Raw genomic sequence first — 19,392 nt, forward strand, 5'->3', positions numbered from 1 at the left:
GTTCTTAGCTGCCCATTGTCTCTTCCATGTCTGGGCCAAATGTGGTATCTAGCTGGGCCCCTGAAGCCCTGAGTATACCTAGTGTTCCCACCCTGCCTCCCCTATGCCCCATTTCACCCTTCTCCCCCAGCGTATTGGATGATCTGGGCAGAGTGCATGTACAACTGGGTGATTCCAGTCCCAGCAGGCCATGGTGGGGGTCCCACCCACAGAGCTCTCATGGGCTTGAATTCATTATATTGCTTATTAGTTCTGGTATTTATACATGTGTTCACTCAGCCAGTCACCAGGTGCTTTGTGAGTTTCTGCTCTGTGCTGGACATTGTGCTAGGTGCTACAGCTACCTGGTGAGCAAAGCAGCCATGGCTCTGACCTTGTACAGCTTATAGTCTAGCAGAGACACTGACATTTGTTAAATAACCGCATTACAATGGCATACAAGTGGCATGAAAGAAGAGCAGAGGAGTCTGTGAAAGTCTCTTGGGGAATCGGACTGCCGCCCAGGAAGTGAAGTGTGTCTTTCTCTCTACTGGGTTGTGTATGTGCTCCCAGGGAGTGGGGAGCTAAACCTACACAGGTGATCGCAGGTAGCTGGATTCTTTGTAGGCTGATGCGGGCCCTCAGTCACACAGTCAGAAGCTGCACAAGCAGGCTCTGGACAAGGGCAATGGGGTTCAGGACATCCTGGATGGCCCCAGCCTGCCATCCTCCTGCTGAAGCCACTCCTTCTGCTGTTTCTTGCAGTGGCTCCTGTCCACGTCTGCAGTTCATTCGCTGACAGTGCTCTGCCTCCTCCCTGTCATTTCTGCTGCCCTGGACTTCTGCTTTCTGCCTTCTTGGGATCTCTCATGTCCAACCTCCCCATGACAAGGGGCTGATGGATGGAGCTGCTGGTAATTCTTCAATGTTGTGAGATCCAACTACACAGAGCTTTGTGCTGGGCTGCCTCGGAGGCTGACAGCTATTTGGTGCTCAAGAATCAGTCTCTGGCTCCATTAGTTGTGAGTGAACCGGAGATGCCACATGGCAGAAGATGCAGAAACCTTCATAGGGGAGTCACTGGGGAGTCGCCGGGCTTGTTTGTCTCTAAAGCAGCAGTGTAACAGGAAGACAGTTTTAGGTGCCAGGTGCTCAGTAGTGCTTATCCTATTTGTCCACGTCATCATTTGCCACTAGAGATAAAATTTCCTCTCCATTTTTCATGCATACTTGGCAGCCTGGAAGCAGGTCTCCCATATGGCCCCTCCCAGGTCTATGGGTTGCTGGCGACACAACACTCCTATCTCACCAGGGTGGTACCTCAGGGTGTGTGTGGAGAGGAAGGTGGGTCCCTCACTTAGCAGGGCTATTAGGACAGGCTTTGGAGTCAAAGGAGCCCAGGTTTAAACCTTAGAAGATAACTAGCCATCATGACTCTATTTACCTTGTCTGTACAATAGGGATAATTATATTTACCATATAAGATTGTAGGAAGGAATAAAATGGAGAAAAATCATAAAAATATCTGTGCATCTCTCAGTGTGGTTTATGGCATATTGTAAACACTCAGTAAATGGAAACTTTTAGTATTACTATTTCCGAGTGTTCTGCACAGAGTCCCACAGCAGTGGGGGCAGCCAGCACCACTGTGGTCTCCTAACTCCAGAGGTCTTGGAGATACAGACCCTGCCAGAGGGAGGGAAGGCTTGACGGTTCTCGCGGCCAGTCAGAATCCCCACCGTGCCCTCATCCTCGGGTTTCATTAAGTACAGCAGACTGGGAGCTGGCGGGCCTGGGAATCTATCTAATCTGAAAAAGTCTGGAAGAAGCTAGACGTGTACCCAAGTGAGGCTGGAGGAGGACCAAGCCATCCTCTGGAAGTAGCTAGAAGGGCAGAGGCTAGAGGGAAGACATGGTGGCCATGAGGGCCAAGAAGGCAGTGCTGGTCCTGGGGCCAGATCGTCTCCCTGGGTTTGTGCCCAGGTGGTTATTGGCATACCTGAACCCTTGTGCACTGAGGGAAAGGCCTCCTGGGAAAAGCTTGGGAATAGAGCAGGGCCAAGATGATGCCCTCAGGTGAATGGTCACCTGGGAGTGTCACCTTCTCACCTGCTTTGTCCAGGTGGATCCCTCCTCTCTACTCCCACAACTCCATCAGGCCACGCTTCCAATTTGTCTTGGGACAGACCCCAGTTCACATTCTACTTTGATCTTCATTCTAGAAGAGGTCTGCCCACTCTCGCCAGTCCCAGGCCGGGTGGTCTCCATGAATAATCTGCTCTGATGGGCTGGGACCTTGCAGATTTGCTGAGGCCAGAGAGAGGGGAGCACCTGCCGTCCAAGATGAGGTGTCCATGGCAGCGGATGAAGTCTGGGTGCTGCCTTGGGTCTGACCTGGCAGCTGGGAGCCAGGGTGCACCTAGCTTGGCCCTGCACTGCCTCCCCAGGTGACAGCACCAGAGCTCCTGATATAAATCCACCTCCCAAACAGCTCAACACCATCTCGGGGATCTCTGCAGGGAGGCTCCCTGCGTTGCTGCTCCCTGTCCCCGCAGCTCCTCGTGTGTGCAGAGATCTATGAAGTGGAGTTGTCGCGACCATCAATTCCGGCTTATTAGCCAACCACATCACTCCCTCTCAGAGACTCCTTGTTTTTCTCTCTAGTGGAAAATGGCTCAACTTTGAACAAGAATAGAATTTAAAAGGGAGCTTTTTATGGCTTAATTTCACAGGACAATGTGCCTCTTCTCAAAAAGAGTGAGAGCTTGTTCTCATACAGTTAGGGGTCCTCAGGCAGCTTCCACACGGAAGGGCTGGTCACACCGGCGTGGCTCGTGGAGTCCACGTCCTCTGGCCCTGCTCTGCAGAGGCGGGACAGAGGCTCTGCGAGAGTGGCGCAGGGTCCTGGCCATGGCAGGAGTGGGTGGCCCCATCCTGGAGGGTCTGAGTGCTAGGGGAGGACGTCTCAGCAGTGTGAACAGAGAGGCAAGGCCCACAGGGCCAGCACTCGGCTGACTGCCAAGCGAGTGGCTGGACTCCCGAGCAGAGGTGGTGGGCTTGGGTCCAGAGCAATCTCCTCCAAGTGAAGCTCATGGAGGTGACTCCTTTTGGAGGACCCGGTGGCAGCACAAAGACCTCTGCCCTGAGTTCGGTATCCCACAATGACGATGAAGGTATGGCAGGAAGCGTGTGACATCTGCCAGGCATGCTGGCATGCTGTCTTCTCCCTCTTTTGCCTCCTCCCCTCAGCAGTGTAAGTTCTGCATCCGTGTTGAGATGAAGTTCTCATCTTCACCTAACCGTGACTGTGTTGACGTGGTGTGTACCTGTGTGCGGGGGAACACGAAAGGGAATTTACTCAGCAACGCCAGTGGAATGGGACGCCCGCCGTTGCCAGACACTGCGCAGGGCAGGGGCAGGCAGCTGTGGGAAGGGCCCGGCTCTGCCCCCGGAGCTGTGGTCCAGGCACAGGGCCCAGCTGCCCTGCTTTTCTAAGGATGTTCAGTGCTGACACTGGGGAGGTCCTGGGAAGGTAGGACAAGTTGGTCACCCTGTCTAGTGAGGATGGCTGTAAGTGGATGTTGCTTTTGGCATTTGGTGGCAACAAGGTGCCGGTTGGGAGGGAAGGAGAGTTTGCAAACTGTTTCTTTAATGAGATGTCTTCTGTTTGCCACATGAGATAAAAGACCCTCGATCTTGCAAGGGAAGGCTTCTAAGTGATGACTTCTTCCTCTTCCCTTATTCTATGACCAAGACACAGAGCAGAGGGGTGAAGTGGCTTGTCTGTGTTCATGCAGCGAGGAGGGGCAGAGCTGGGACCAGCACCCGCGTGCCCTCATCTTTCCCTGGGAACTATGCCGCTGCTCGTCTTTCTTATCCTGCCTACCCTTCACCTGCCTGCTCACCTGGACTCCTGTGGCTCAGGTGTGGACAAGTGACAGCTGAGGGAGGGTGTGGGTGCTGGGGAGTGAGAGGCACATGGTGTGCTGCCACAGGGAAGCCCTGAGCAGTTCCTGGGAGAGAAGAGAAAAGAAGGGTGAAAGGAGGTCAGCAGTTGGGTCTGTAGGAATCGCTTAATTACAGGGTAGAGAAACTGACAACTTCAGGAGACTAAATATGAGGAATTGGGGCCATCAATGCAGGGGAAGGGAGGACAGGAGGAAGAGGCTGCCTGGGGGTGAGAGGACCTGCCTCTCCTTCAGGGGGAGAAGGTTTGTAAGAAAAAGAAACGTTCTAATATCAGGGGCATGCGCATGCGTGTAACCTGTAGGCTGTGTGTCAAATAAGCAAGCCTGTTACCTTTGCTTTATTCCAAAAACACTCCCTGAGCACCTATCATGTGTCAGACCATGGTCTACAGTTGGGAGACAGACTGGTACCAAAACAAAGCCTCCGCTCTCGGGGGGCTTCATTACAGCGGAGGGAGACAGTAAACAAGTGCGAATGTGATGCCGTATGGTAGGTGTTCAGTTATGTTCAAAAGAGTTTTCATATGAAAACTTTATGTTCAAAAGTCTTTCATGTGAAAATTGCGATCAGCAGGGTTTAGCTTATAAAACAAATATGACATTTTGATTCTGCTTAGGGAAAGAGCATCAGGAGACCAGCTTACAGGGACCGGCGGCTCAAACCATCATGGCTGTTACTGGGAAAAATTAAGATGGGTCCCCTTGGAAGGGGGAGAGACTGGGTAATTACATTCAGAATTAAGAAAGGAAGAGAAAAACACCTGGGAACAACCCAGAGATCTGGGTAGTGAGACCCTGAGAACTCAGAGGAGCCCCTGGGGACATGCAGAGAGGTACAGGGACGCAGTCTTTATAGCTGGTGTTTAGTGGTGAGGACGGTGAACTTGTACCCATATATCGACCTTCTTGGGAGCCACCCATTATACTTATATGAAAGGAGAATAAAGACCATGGGCTATTCGTTTGACCATGTGTGGTATTACTTTTTAACTGCAATTAGCAAGTTGTGTATGTGTGTGTGTGTGTGTGTGTGTGTGTGTGTGTGTGTGTGTGTGTGTGTGTGTGTTAATACTAGTCTCTGTCAGTTTCCATGCCTAGGGAAAGCCCAGATGCTGGGCTTGATCACCATAAATAAGTACTAGCTAGAATAATTATTTGACTGTCAACCACAAATGTTTTAATTGCTGTTATAAAAATTGTATTCATAGTAGCAAAAAAAAAAAAAAATTGGAAAGGGTCTGATGAGCTTAAGAAGTTATTCCAGTCTTTCTCCCTCATTAAAATTCCTCCCTCCACCTCCCTATCTCCATCCTTTCACTGCAGTTAAATAAGCTGGTTCCCTCCTCTCGGGCCACACCACTATCCCCTCGGCCCCACAGGACATTGCGTGACTCACTGCTGTGTGCTCTGCCATTTAAATTTCTGATCCAATCTCTCCTCCTCACAGAGGCTGCCTGACCACCCTTCCAGAACAGCTGCCACCGTGCTGTCTTTTCACCCCCAGTGGCCTTTCACCTTAGCACTCGTATGGCATCGCGTCATCTCTTTGCTTCCATATTTATCTGTTTCTCCCGTCACAGCATAAGTTCCATGAGGACAGAGACCTTGGCCACTCCCTGCTCTGCCCGCAGTGCCTGCAACAGTACCTGCCTGGCAGAAGAAGCTCCATAAGCATTCATTCCATTAAATACAAGAAAGAGTGAATTCTACACCGATCTGCTCCACTTGATGGTTTTATTAAAATTCTAAGTATGAAGTGGATTTGGGAAAAGGCTCAACTCTTTCCCCCATCCCCCTCTGGTGAGAGAGGAAAGCTGGAAATAGAATGGAGAAGTTTCTGTAAATTTCTTGTAACCATAGAGACGGTGATTTTAGTTTATTAATCTCATGCTCTTAAGCAGGCTGAGGCCCCATGGTGATTTCTCCAAATTGCTCAGTGCTGGTTATCCCACAGCCTTCCTCATTAAGGAAGAGCAGGCCCGTTCCTATCCTGCAGCACTTTAATTACTGACAAGCAGGAGCCCCACGCTATTATGCTCATGATTGCCTGTTCTACCCTGGCCACACCTCTGCCTTTGGAGCAATGGCTTATGGTCACCAGCCCTGGACCTTTGGAGCCTTCAGTGGCAGGTGGTGGGTGAGGGCAGCCTCCTCTCCAAGCCCAGAGCCTGGGACAGGGGGTAATTTCTGCCTGTGCTTTCATTCAACTATACTGAAGATGGAGCTCAGTGCCTCTGGAACAGCATTTAGTTTCAGGCAGGGAAGGGCACCAGCAGTGGTCTCCTACCCACCAAGGCTATGCTTGCAGGGGAAGCAATTGCCCTTGGGAATCATGGCACTTCTTATTGTCTGGCCTCTCATGGGGTCTGATTTCAGCATTGTGGGTTCCTCTTCACGTGAGGAATGGCATGCAGTCTTCTATGAGTTTGCCTCAAGTTCTTTGGGCTTTGGGAGATTACCAAATGGCTTCAGGGTTTCAGTGGGGCTAGGGGGAAATGGGCCAGTTAGGGGCAGTGTCTTCCATGGCTAGTTCTCTTTCAGGGGAGGACTCTGGTGCAGATGTCAGAAGACCAGAGTCGGGACCCTGTCTTGGCAGCAGACTCACAGTGCTGCCATAGATGGGGACTCAACCTCTTTGTGACTTGGTGTCCTCATCTGTGAAATGGGATTGGACTTGGTCCTCCCCCCATCCTCCATCCCATCATTAGTGTTGAGACTCTGACTCTAGCTCCAACCTGGTTCTGAAAGCTGGCTCCCTGGGATGAATGAGCAGTAGGGGAGGCGCCAACCAGTGTGCCTTTTGGAGTGAAAGGGAGTACAAGTCTCTGGGTGGAGCCTTATTTCTCTCCTGAAGCTGGATGCCTAAAGTCTGGCCTCACCCAGGGGTTGGTTGCCATTTGGGAGATACTAAGACTTTACTTGCGTTGCATTTACCATCCCTTTGGATTTAGAAACATTGAGTCATTCTTCCAGTAAACACTCAGAGACAACCCTCCAGCTACCGCATGCTACACAAGGTGCTCATGCTCAGCTGGAACAGTCACTGACAAATTCACTCTCAGTTGTGGGGCACACTGGTTCCAATGGTTGTGGCCCTTCCTGCTGCACACTTAGGGCGTATCTTAAGTGTATCAAAGAAGAGGCCTGGGGAAGAATCTGGACTCTTGAGCATGGGTGAAAGCTGGAGCCAAGACGTGGGGTGGGTCAGTACCCAAGTGACTGCAGCTGAGCCACTGACAGATCTAAGAGCTCGGCCCTTCTTTTCAGGTGCCGCAACCTCTCGTTCCCCGACAGCCTGCCAGAGGTGAGCATCGTGTTCATCTTTGTCAACGAAGCACTCTCGGTGCTGCTGCGCTCCATCCACTCTGCCATGGAGCGCACGCCTCCACACCTGCTCAAGGAGATCATCCTGGTGGATGACAACAGCAGCAACGGTGAGTGTCGGGGCTCCCTGGGGCCCAGCCCCTGCTCCCTGGCTGATATGTGAGCGGACAGTTCAGTGTCCGGGTTCTCATTTTCTTTAGGCTCTCTGTAGCCTCTTTTTCTCTGGGTGTCACCTTGGAGATGAGAAATTCATGGTGGCCACTGCTTTGGAAGATTCACTATCATAGGTGCTCCCTCTGCATCGCAGAGGGGCCTGGTCGTTAGGCTTCTCCTCACTGGCTGGCCACTTGCTCCTCCCACGTTTCAGTGCAGTATGACAAGGTAGAAGGCCTTGACCTCCACCTCACCACACACACAGTGGACGTTTCCAGCGACTCTTTTCTATGAAGCACCATTTCACTTGGTGGTGTTCCTTGGCCTCTGCCTGGAAGGTTGCGCACTGGTATTGTCTTAGCAGTGGTGGTGATGACGGTGGAGGTGTTGGTGGTGCTGTGGGTGGTGGAGGGCATGGAGGTGCTGATGGTAGGGGTGATAGTGGATGGGTAACCCAACGACAGCAATGGAGCAGTTGAATGTCCAGCCTCTCCTGGGTCCCCTGCTTTCCGTTCCATCTGTCCCTAGCAAGGCTCTGGGTGGCCTGCACACACCTAGGTAAAGCCTTCACCTCACTAACTCCTTTTATCCAGCCACCACCAGCTGCCTCTTTCCCTTGGTGCACGTTCCTTGGCCTCTGATTCTCTCCAGCCCCATATCCCACTCCCATAACATTTTCCAAACCTGAAAACCATGTTTCGAGATACTTTAAAAACCAGTGTTCTTGATGGGACCGTTTATATGGATGTGCCTCTGATAATGAGTGATTTTTCAAAATACACTGCTGGGCCTCATGGTATTGTAGAGTCACTGAGCTTGTGTTATCTTCTGAGCCTTCTCTCTGGTGTCTGGTAGTAAATTTCCCAGTGAATCGGTTGCTGTAATGAGAAGTTCAGATGGGCAATTTGTGATTTGTTATCAATTAAAGCTGCAACATATCAGATAATTGGAATGTGTTTAATCTCAAAAAGCAAATTTTTGTTTTCATTCTGTCGTCTTGTAGTAGGAAGTGCAGGGCAACGCTACAATGGGATTTAGAGCTTCCTGAAGGGCACTGCTCAGGAATCGCTTGGCTCCTATTGCTCCACAGATGCGAAGGCAGGAAAAGCCATCAGGGATGGCAGCAAACAGACCATGTAGCTGTACAGGTGGTTGTCCATCATGAAGGAGGCAGGAAGGGGCCCAGCGCCTGTCTCTGATGGCTGCCTACTGTCACCCAGCTGCGGACCCACAGAATGGATGCCTCAGAAAGCCCCATTCCCTGGTGGCTAACACCAGACAGCCTGACCAGCCCACCTCTGCACCCACCTCGGATGACCCCTCACTTCTTACAGTGTAAGGAGGCACAGGAAGGAGGAACCGTCCTTCAAGGACAAGGACATCCCCAAGTAAGAGCCATCCCTAGGCCCCAGTCTGCACATCCTCACATAACAAGAGAGGTGAGAACAGAGCCCCAGGAGGAGGCAATCTTGGAGCTTTTTGTTTCCTCCCTGGGGCCAGAACATCCTCATGTCCTTTTGTCTCTAAGCCATATGGGAATAGCTGATATTGAGTTTAAGAAATTTAGATAAAGAAAACGAGTCAGATATAGAAGATCTCCTATTGGAACTTAAAGAGTTTGGACTTCATTTTGTAAATGACAGTGACCATTGAAAGCTCTGGGTTAAGGGGGAATGATGGGGCAGAGCTGGGCAGTGGAGAGATTGGGACACACTTTATGATATTGGCTGGGGAGAGGGGCGTCTAGAAGGAGGGGCATGGATGAGGAGGCTGTTGTGGCAGCACAGAACAGACGAGAAGTCAGGGGCCTGGAGCGGTGGTGGGTGGATGTGGGCATTGAGGGCAAGATGCAGGCCAGAGAGATGTCATGAAGTGGGGGCCCGTTGGACCTCTTGACTAAGAGGCGATGGGCAGGGGCCAAAGGAGGGCAGGTCAGTGAGGAGTCGGGGAGGGTGGTGCGATGGCCTGAGAGTGGTGGGCAGGAGGGGCAGTGCTCGGGCAAGAGGTGCTTGGTCAGGGATGCAGACGAGAGTTGCCTGCGGGAGCTTTCGAAGCCAGAGCTCTGGAGAGTCGTGGCGATGGTGCAGTTAAGTGCCTCACTCGCGGTGGGGGTGACACAAAGCAGCACATGTGATCCAACTGCATCGAGCTAGACATGCACACAAAGGAGTGCCTGTCTGTGTAACCAGAGAGAACTGAACAAGAAAAAACAAAAAAGAGATAATTATATGATTAAATATAAAATTAAAATTAAAAAAGAAAAAAAATGAACAAGCTCTGTGGATTATAGCAACATCCCTGTCCTGGTTTCGGTTTCGTACTATGGTTGTGGAAGGTGTTACCATTGGGGGAAGCTGGATGAAGGCTGCACGGGAGCTTCTTGTACCTTTTTGTGAATCTATGATTATTAATACTTTAAAATATTCAGTTGAAACAAACAAACAAAAAGCTCTCCCAGAAGATTCTAAGTGGAGTCTAGACATCACCGTTTTAGAAAGCATTCTTAATGTTTCACAGCTCTGGTCGAGAAGCTTTAGTTTAATGAATCAGATGTAGCTTCCTTTCTGTGCGTGTTGAGTTTCCAGTGCACGGTGTGAAGGGAGAGAACTCTGGACTGAAGGCTGAAGTCGTGGATTCTAGGACCCTCTCTGCTGTGGATAAGTGACCATGGAAAATCCCCCAGCCGCTCAGGGTCTGTTTCTCCCTCTATGAAGTGGGGGTGACAGTCTGCCTTGCCTGCCTCCCCTGCCTGCAGAGGTAACCTTTGTGCCTGAGAAGTGACCGTGGGCAGGGTTACCTTCCCGTCCCCCACCCCATTCCAGAGATGGGCGCACGGCCAGCCCACTGCAGGACCTTGCTCCAGACAGCAACGTGTGTGATCGTGGATTTGGAGTCTTGTGCACAGAGTAAGTAATGCCACTGACTGGGAGGACAGGGTGTCAAAAGAGGAGAGGGAAGACATAAAATAGACGCTTAAGAGAATACTGAGTGTAAGACATTTAGAGTCAGGAGGAAGAGGGTTAGCAGGTGAGAGACAAAGAATGGTGGGGAGAATCCGAAGACACCATAGTCTCCACGGATGGAGAGAATTCTAGGAATAAGAGTCATCTACTCTCACGAACCCACAGACAGGCGGAAGGACATGTGTCTGAGAAGAAGCCCCCGCATCTGGAAGGTACAGACCATGGCAACCTCAGCGGAAGCCTTAGCGGAATGCTGGGGGCAGATGAAGATGAAGAGCTGGCAGTGAGGGGAGATTTTCCTGTCGGGGATTTTGACTGTGCAAGAGAATCACAGGCTCAGGCAAGAACTGGAGAAAAGTTTTCCAAAAATAAAAATAAAAAATTATCATAATCTATAGCAAGGAATGCATTTATATCATGGCCCAGAATGGTACAGCCACTCACACCCATACACACACACACACACACACACACACACACACACACACACACACACACACACAGGAGTGAAAAAAACTTTTAAGAAAAAGTTCTTACCAGTTTAATGTGCAAAGCACTCTGCTATTTTCCATTATATTCTGTTCTAAGCTATTCAGTTCTATTGTGCTTTATTTTATTCCACTTCTCGCTTTTTCTAAAGGCAGGTTGTTCTGGAGACCCTGAAGGCATATCAGAATCACTTGGAGAGCTTTTAAGAAATTGGGCCCAGGCCTTGCCTCTCATGATTTAATCTGGTGGTTTAATGAGTCTCCTGAGGCTGAGGTTTGGAGCAGGGCCTCTGAGGAGGAAGAAGAAGATGAGACCCAGGGCACAGAAGCAAGGTTACCTGTGGGAAGAAAGGGCTCATCTTTCTCCCGCTCCGGAGGGACAGTGGAGGCGGTGAGGGGCCGCGGCGGGTGCGAGCACAGAGGCAGGCTCAGCCCCGGCACCCGTGGCAGGTGGGGCCTGGGTGGGAGTGGACATGGTGGGAGGGGTCTGGCGCTGGCTAGAGGGGCCCTGTGTGGAACGGGGCTCCCAAGGCCAGCCTGAGAGGAACCTGTGAGAGGGGAGAGCTCTTAGAGGAAGGGATCCGTCTCTGGCCTTAGGACACGGCTGAAGGCCCCAGCGCCAGGCCCAGCCTGACTTGGAGGAAAGTGGCCATGGCCAGACCCTGGGCAGGCTCCACTTTGGGGCGTCACTTCTCTTGGCCTTCCTCTCAGTGTGCACTAGACTTTCACTTATTTCAAGTCAGCTCAGTTCAACAAACACTTCTGGCCAAGGACGTGAATGGATTGATGGATCAGATCTAGACCCTGCCATCCCCGAGGAGGTCTGCGAATAAATACAAAATGGGGATGCACCGTCACAGGACTTGATTTCCAGCCTGGTTCGGCCACTTCCTGGCCACGGTGCCCGGGCATCGTTTTGCTTATGCGCCGTGTGGCGACAGTGGGCCCCGCCCCGCCCTGCCTGGCTCACAGAGTCTCTGAGGGTAACAGGAGTGAAAGTGCCACGTACATTGCAGGGTGCTAAGGGTGCCCTCAGGGTGAGCGAAAATGACAGTGATAAAAATAACAACAGCCACGGTAATAATAATAATGACAATGGCTGACACGCAGCCACCATTTAAAAGCAGCGTGTTCTGGTGGGAAGAGCGCAGGATTTGGCTTTCGGCCAGTGTTTGAGTTCCAGCTCTTTCTAGCTTCTTGCTAGCTGTGTGTTCTTAACCTCTGCGAACCCTATTTTCCTTATCTATAAAATTGAGATGTATAATTCCTACCTCGGGGATTGTTGGGAGGCTCGAGCGAGATAACACGCGATGGAAGAGATGTTGGTGTTTAAAGCTCTAACGTAGGCGGGAGGGTAGAGCTGTCAGAATGTCTTCCTTGCTGAGCCTTCCTTCCCAGGCATTCACGACAGATCTGCGTGTGCTGGCGCCTCGCCTCTCCCCAGGCCTGCTCGGCCACACGCACACTGCGTTGGAGTCGGGCCTGTGCTTTCTGACACGCAGCAAAGAGGTGGGCAGGTACCACTGTCTTCCCCCAGTTCTCCCTGGGCAGTTAGCTCTCTCAGAGGCCAGAGGCTGAAGGTTCTGCAAGGGGTCTTTGCATAGGATCCCTGGTTCCTGTTCTCTGCCCCTTAGCAGCTTCCCAAACAAGCTCCACTTTTTCGGGGGCCTGGCTCCTATGTCCCACGCTGTCCCTCGGCTGCAGTAGTCTCAAGCTTTAGTGTTTGAGCTTGATTGAAAGTATGAGGGATCGTACCAGGCACGCTCCTGAGTCAGGACACTGGCACCTGCTGTTTCCCCCACCTGATGCTCGTACTCCCACATCTGCACAGCTCTCTCCTTTGCCTGTTTAGGCCTTTGCTCAAATGCCACCTTCTCACTAGCGCTGTCACTGAATTGCCCCATTTAAATGGCAGCCCTCCTCCCTGTCACTCGTCACCGGCCTTTCTTTTCCTCCATACCTTCTCCTGCCGTCTGATGCGGTGTACCCGCCTGTTTACTCTCCCTGACTTATTTACACATTTCCCTCCACTGGCATGTACGTTCCATGAAGACAGAGGCGTTTGTTTCGCCCCCTGCTGCACCTAGAGTAGTGCCTGGTACTTGTAGGTGTTCAATAACTATCGATTCAGCGAAAGAACAAATGCATTTTGATTCTGTAGCTCTGGGCGAGGCCTGGAATGCATGTTCATGAGCCTCCTAAGGCCTTCTGCTGTCCCCTATCTGTGCTGCAGCCAAGGGCCTGGGAAGGCTGCTGCCTCCTCAGCAACCCCAGCCAGCCTCGGGCCGCTGGCACAGCTGGGTGGAGTGTCTCTCCTTGGGGTGAGGCCCTTGGGACTGCCCTGCTGCGTCCCAGGGAGATGTCATGAATGTGGGGTGGAGTGTAGTGCAGAAGGGGAGATTTTCTTGCTGTTACCTCAACCTGGCCTGAACTCATTCCCGTCCTCAGAGCCAGACGAGCAACCCTGAGCCCCCCCCCCCTTTCATGTCACCCACCCTCCCAAGTATTCTGCAGATCCAAGGCCATGTTTCCCCTCCCCTGCCTCTCCTCCTTGTTATCGCAAGAAAATGGTGGGAACACAGCTCTGAGCCTCCTGGTTTTAATTACCACGCTTCTCAGAGCATCCCAATGGGCCAATGTCTTTAGCTGGGACTGAGTGATTCAGCCTCCACAGACTTCAAGAGGGAGGGAGGGAGGCACCAGGACTTTCAGCCAATAGCGTCATCTCTGCCTTTGACTCTTAGCGTTCATTTACTTATGAATTTATTCATCTGTTCCTTCATTTCTTCAGTCCTCCAGCAGGTTTTCTATGGCCATGTACTTTGGACCGAGCACCTGGCTAAGCATGTTGAGAGCTCACTCGTGTGACACAGGTATTCCTGTGCCTGGCACCAAGCAGGTGCCCAAGGAACACCAGCCCTTTCAAGCTCCCTCACCAGCTGTCCCAGAGTCACCTCGTCCCACAATTCAGCCATCTCCATGCTTCTGGGAGAAAAAAAACAAAACATTTTCTTTGCTGTACTTGGTGTTTCTGTTTCCTTTTTGATCTTGTGTCCTCATTTGATAAACATAAAAATTATACACCCTTTTTTATGCTACTGGAAATTTCAAAATTAATCCGAATTGTGTGATTAAAAGCACATCAAAGCAATGGTAATATCAAATATTCTTTTAAGACTCCCATATCCCATCCGCTGGAGATTTCTCTCTGTTCTTGGTTGGCAGTGCCTTGCTCAGCCTAAATCCAGCCTGATGCTTGTCTTCTGCTGCTGTTTGCAAACGACAGAATGGCCCCTTCCCAGCACGTCACATACTTGAAGGCTGGGATTGAATTGCCTCTCTCTTCCTGCCCACGGATCTCCTTTGCTCGCACATCTGGTCTTCATGCTGGCCATGCTCGCTCAAAGCCTCTCACATCTGCTGCAGGAGGAGGCACGGCAATGGGTGAGCTTTGAGAGATGGGCAGAAGGGAGCTGTCCCTCCCCTGCCACAGCCCTGGAAGGACAGACAGATGGGCAAAGGCCAGCAGAACCCAAGGTCAGCCAGTTAAACCCCAGTTGGCTCTAGGGAGGAAACTGAGGACCTGCACAGGGTACAAACCTACTAGAGTGCCACAGTCTGTGTGCGGCAGAGCTGAGCCAGGACCCTGGGTCTCCTGACTCCAGCCAGGCTCCTCCCTCCCCCTTCTACCTCGTGCTGTCCCTCTGTCCCACTTCCTGTCCCACAGGAAGAGTGTCCAGCTCTTCCTGTTTGCCTGCACTGTGTGTGGGCATGGTGGCCCGCAGCCTGACCACCCTGGTTTGGGTAACAATGGCTCCTGGGCATTTGCTCTGCTTAGTTCTCTTCTGGGGGTGAATGTCCTCCCACCCCTCTTTGCCCAGCTTCAGGCTTCAAAGGTCAGCTCTGCTGCCAGTGCTTCCAGGAAGTCTTCATGGCTCCCCCCCACCCTGCCCTGCCCTAGCTGCTCCCACACGTTTTGGCTCCTCCTTATCACACCTTGTTTTATCTGGTTATTGATGCACTAAATTACAGCAAGTAGTTTTATGCAGACCAGCCAAAGTGACCAGTGTGAGCAGAACGCAGTCCTGGTCATCTCAGTACCCCAACAACTGGCCTGGTGTTGAGCTCAGAGTAAACAATCAATTCTGTTGACAAAAGAATAGGCACAGTCCCTCAGGGAAGTAGATGTGGTTGCTATCTGCATTTCATAGATGAGGAAGCTAAATTTCAGAGAGGTTAAAAAAAAAAAGTGAGCAGGCCTGGTAGCCAGGTAGCCAGGAAGTGGTAGGACAGGAATTCAAACCCAGGTCTGCTGGTCCTGGCACCTGTGTCTCCTCTACTCACCACACCGCAGAGAGCCCGGGAGGTGCATGGACACAGGTTCCTCCTCTCTGGCTCTTCCCAACAGCCAGCCCACCCCATTGCTTCTTAGGGAGGTGGATCAGAACTAGGGTGGCTGCCACATGCACTAAAATGGTGGACCTGGGTCCTGGAATCCTGGTGTAGTTTAGCCTCCCTGGTCCTCCTCTTGGGTACAGGTGATGGTTGGGGTCCTCGGTCTGCTTCAGTGTAGGGGAAGCAGCTGGGCTTGGCCAGGAAGGGTTCCCCCAGCTGGCTTCCAGGCGCCTGGCTATACTGCCACATGGCTGGTTGCCTCTGGCCAGCGCTGGAGTTTGACCCCCACTTCTCCAGGTCTGGGCCTCAGACTGGAGTGACTCCCAGGGCTCCAGGTGGAGAGTACTGACTAGGCACCCCCAGATCATTTAGCTAAGTATGTGCCAGAACTGTTTTAAGGTATTTCATGTAAATTAATTAGTGCCTATGATAGCAATAAAGGACAATTATCAATGTCACTTTATGTAACAAGGAAACACGCACAGAGAAGTTAAGGAACTTGTCCAAAGTCACACAGAGGTGGCATTTTAACCCAGGCTGTCTGGTTTCAGAGCCTACACCTTTGGCCATTAAACTGGCTGCCTCCGGTGCACTGTGGGTCTCAGATTCCAAATGACTTATTTGAACTTTGTCCCCATGCTTTTCCTCCATCCCCTCTGGAGAGAGATGTTAGGCAGCAGGGCCAGTGAAGTAGGAAACAAAGAAGGAACTTCAGAGAAGGGTGTGGCTGCCTCCTGGCCTGAAGCTTTGCCTGGAGCTTTGCCTGGGGTTCAATAAGAAGGGGAGACTGTTACACTATGCTTTTGTCTGGTGAGAGGTAATTGAAGAGTTGGCAGCCATACTTTAGGTCACCTTGTGAGAGCGAGGCAGTTTCCTATTCCCTTTGAAATAGGGAGAAATTGGCATGCCCCTGTGTGTGCATGCATGTGTGCACATGATTGTACATGTATCTGTATGTGTGTGAACACTGTGTGTGTGCACATGTACATGTTTGTGTGTGTTCATGTGTATGTGTGTATTATGTGCATGTAAGCACCTGTGTTTTGTGTGCATGTGTATGCACATGTGTATTTATGTGTGAGTGCATGTATTCACATGCACAAATGTGTGTGCATGTGTGTGTGCATGCATGCGTTCATGCATGCATGTACATGCTGTTTCTGTGTGATGTGCATACTGTTTGTGTGTGAGTGTGCGTGTATCTGTGTATGAGTGTGCTTGTGGGTGGATGTGGACCTGTGTATGTGCAGTTACGCAGTGATGAGCATGTGTAAGCAGTGTGTGCAAGTATGCACATACACGTGTGTATCTGTGCATGCAAGTGAATGCATGTGTTCATGTGCACAAATGTATGCATGTGTGTATGCATGCATGTGTTCATACATGTATGTCCACACTGTGTGAGTGTGTGCATGAATGTGCTTATGGGTGGAAGAGGACGTGTGTGAGTGCAGTTATGCAGTGGCGAGCATGTGTGAGCAGTGTGTGCAAGCACACAGGCAGCTGGGCTTGTGCATGCTTACATGAGCAGTGGTATTTCAGTTCCTATCAACAGTGGGTTGAGCCTCTTCCACTACCCACAGCTACCTGGAGCCGCCTTCAAAATCCTGATGAATGACAAATAATTGCACAACTGTGAATCAGTGTTATTTTTAATTCTTGGTAAGAAAATCACAATGTAGTGATGAAATAGAATCAGAGCTCCCCAGATTGCTTGCCACCAGCTGCTGGGTCCCCCTCCACCCAGCTCAAAGCCCCCATATCCCTTGGCCCAGAGCCTGCCTAATCATTGTTTAATGTTTCAAAGATGCTGTCCTACACAAGAGATACTCATTCTAGGCTGTAAAACTACCAACAGCTTTGCATGCAGCTGGAATAATTGCAAAAATTTTAAAAAGCAAAGGAAAAGAATGGTCTGACAGTATTGTGCTTTATGAAGCTTAAAAAATCCCATATAGCTAATTGAATTACGACCAAGACTCAGGCAGCTTAAAGGTGTTTACACAGCCTAGCATATGGGCTGCCAGCCTGCTCAGCCAAACGCTCCTTGTCATCACCCACCCCTATGCCTTTGACCAGTGCGACCAGGCTGACTCGCAAAACTGACAGTATGTATCTGGTAACTACTGCCAGTAGTTGAGGTGCCGCAGCCCAGGACTGTATTCTGCGAAGAGTTCTGGATGCTCTTGCCTTTGCTTCTTACTGCCTGGGGTTGCCTCTACATCATTTGCCATCAGGCCTGGGAGTTCCTCTTGGGCATGGCCAAAGCTATGCCTCCCTAGGTGGCATCCAGCAGCACTCTCGCAAGCTGTTGCCTTAATGCGCTGTACGACTCTTGAGTTCCTGGCCACTCTGAGTATCAAATGCCTGTCTCTCCCTGCTGACTCAAGCCTTGACTCCAGGCCTGGGCCCTGCTTTGGTTAGTGACCTGGCAGACAGGAATCAGATATATGTATCCCTGACAGATTCAGCTGTGTTGCTTTCTAACCCTACCTTTCAGGGCTGCCACATGTGGTTCTGCAGGTCATGCCCTTTACCAAGGCACCCAGGCCAGGGGCACATGAGGGCTAAAATGTAGTCCATGACCTCCATTTGCTAAGTCATGCATCCTGGTATGCGTCTGTCTCAGAAGTGCCTTTTCTAATTGGGTGGCCCAGAGGGATGCCTTTCTGTAATGCACATAAAAGTGCCATGTGCTAGTAGTCCAGCCAGTCCTGACCTCTGCAGAGCCTCTGGAGAGCAAAGGTCTCTTCTTCCCAGTGGGTGGCCTCACCTTAATAGAGTTGCTACAGTCCGGGGTGACTTCCCTGCACCTGTTCACCTCCAGCCCCAGCTTTCTTCAACCTTCTCTGAGTTGGTCCTGCATTTGATCTGCCTCTGTTCCCCACCCATCTGCAGTTCTCTGCTGGAAGGGAGCCTTGCTCTGACACCCCCCTCATCCCCGTAGCCGGGCCCTGGCTTCCCAGCTAGCCCTGGCCAACCCTCTTCCCTGAGGGGATTCTGTTCCCTCTACCACCAAACTGAGGGGCCCATGGTCTAATCCACCTGGCTTTCTGCATCCTCGAGGCTGGGACCCCCCAAAGATAAGCTCCTCCCCTTGAAATGAGCATCCTCAGTTGGTCATGCCTGAGTATCCAGGCACCTGGGGACTCTGTCTCTTTGTGGACCAGCCCCAGAGCTCAGTCACAGCTCTTGAAGTTCTCTGATCCCACCTGCCTCTTCTCTGTCCCTGCTGGCCACCCTGCTGAGGTCCCAGCATGCTGCACCACTGAGCCTGCCTGAGTCTGGCAACAGTGTGGGTAGCTCATCACTCCTCTTGGCCCCTTATCCTTTATCTGGTCAAGGAAGCTGTCTTAGGGAATCAGGAACTCCCCAACACACCCCCGCTAAGCAAGGACAGCCCCTGGGAGGAGGGAAAGGGCCTGCCTTCTTAGCTCATGAGCTCTCTCTGAGCAATCTGCAGCAAGAGGCTTTGGACTGTTGCACTTTACACACTAGCCAAGGTGCCTAGTTTTTGATAAACAAACCTGGCAGGAATGAGATACAAAAAGGCCTCTTCCTTTGGGCAGCTGTGTGGCCATCTGTCGAAGGGGAAATTCCCAGAACTGGAGCTCAGAGCTGAGTGTGGGGGGAGCCAGGAAGGGTGTCTCCTGCCCTTAGGTGAGGGCCCTGCTGCCAGCAGCTGGGATCAAGCTGTCCCTAGGCCAGGCCAGAGAACACAGCCTGGGACCATGGTGCAGCCAGCAGGAAAGGTCTCCTTGTCCGTGCCTGGCCCTCAGCCTATCTTGCTCAGCAGCTTGAAAAGACAAACTGGTGCTGACAACAAGTGCAGCCGAACACAGGGCCCTGCTCACGAGCTGGGGCCCTCCCTCTGCTTGCCCAAATATTTAAAACAGTTCAAAACCCAACAAGTCAAATACTTCCTACTGGTATTGAATCTTTGGAGTATGGAATGTCTTCTGGTGGAATTGATTTCCTGAAAGGCAGTCCTGAGCCATGCAGTGCCCCAGGCAGCCTCCAGTAGCTCCAGAGCCTCAGCGCTCAGCAAACAGAGAGCATGTGACGAGAACTGGATCCTGCAGCCACCCCAGCTGCCGCCCACATCTGTCCCTGGTAATTAGC

At 51.5% G+C, this 19,392-nt stretch overlaps 1 protein-coding gene across 1 annotated transcript in view; it reads left to right on the top strand.

Annotated features, from left to right (window-relative positions):
* Positions 1 to 19,392, top strand: part of GALNT18 (polypeptide N-acetylgalactosaminyltransferase 18) — a 315,434-nt gene that overhangs the window by 170,198 nt on the left and 125,844 nt on the right. The window contains exon 3 of the mRNA XM_012785619.2: positions 7,215 to 7,381. Within this exon, the coding sequence (XP_012641073.1) occupies positions 7,215 to 7,381 (167 nt within the window). The remainder of the gene's footprint in view (positions 1 to 7,214; positions 7,382 to 19,392) is intronic.

The sequence above is a fragment of the Microcebus murinus genome, chromosome 4 (assembly GCF_040939455.1).
Source record: "Microcebus murinus isolate Inina chromosome 4, M.murinus_Inina_mat1.0, whole genome shotgun sequence".
In the NCBI taxonomy this organism is placed as follows: Eukaryota; Metazoa; Chordata; class Mammalia; order Primates; family Cheirogaleidae; genus Microcebus; species Microcebus murinus.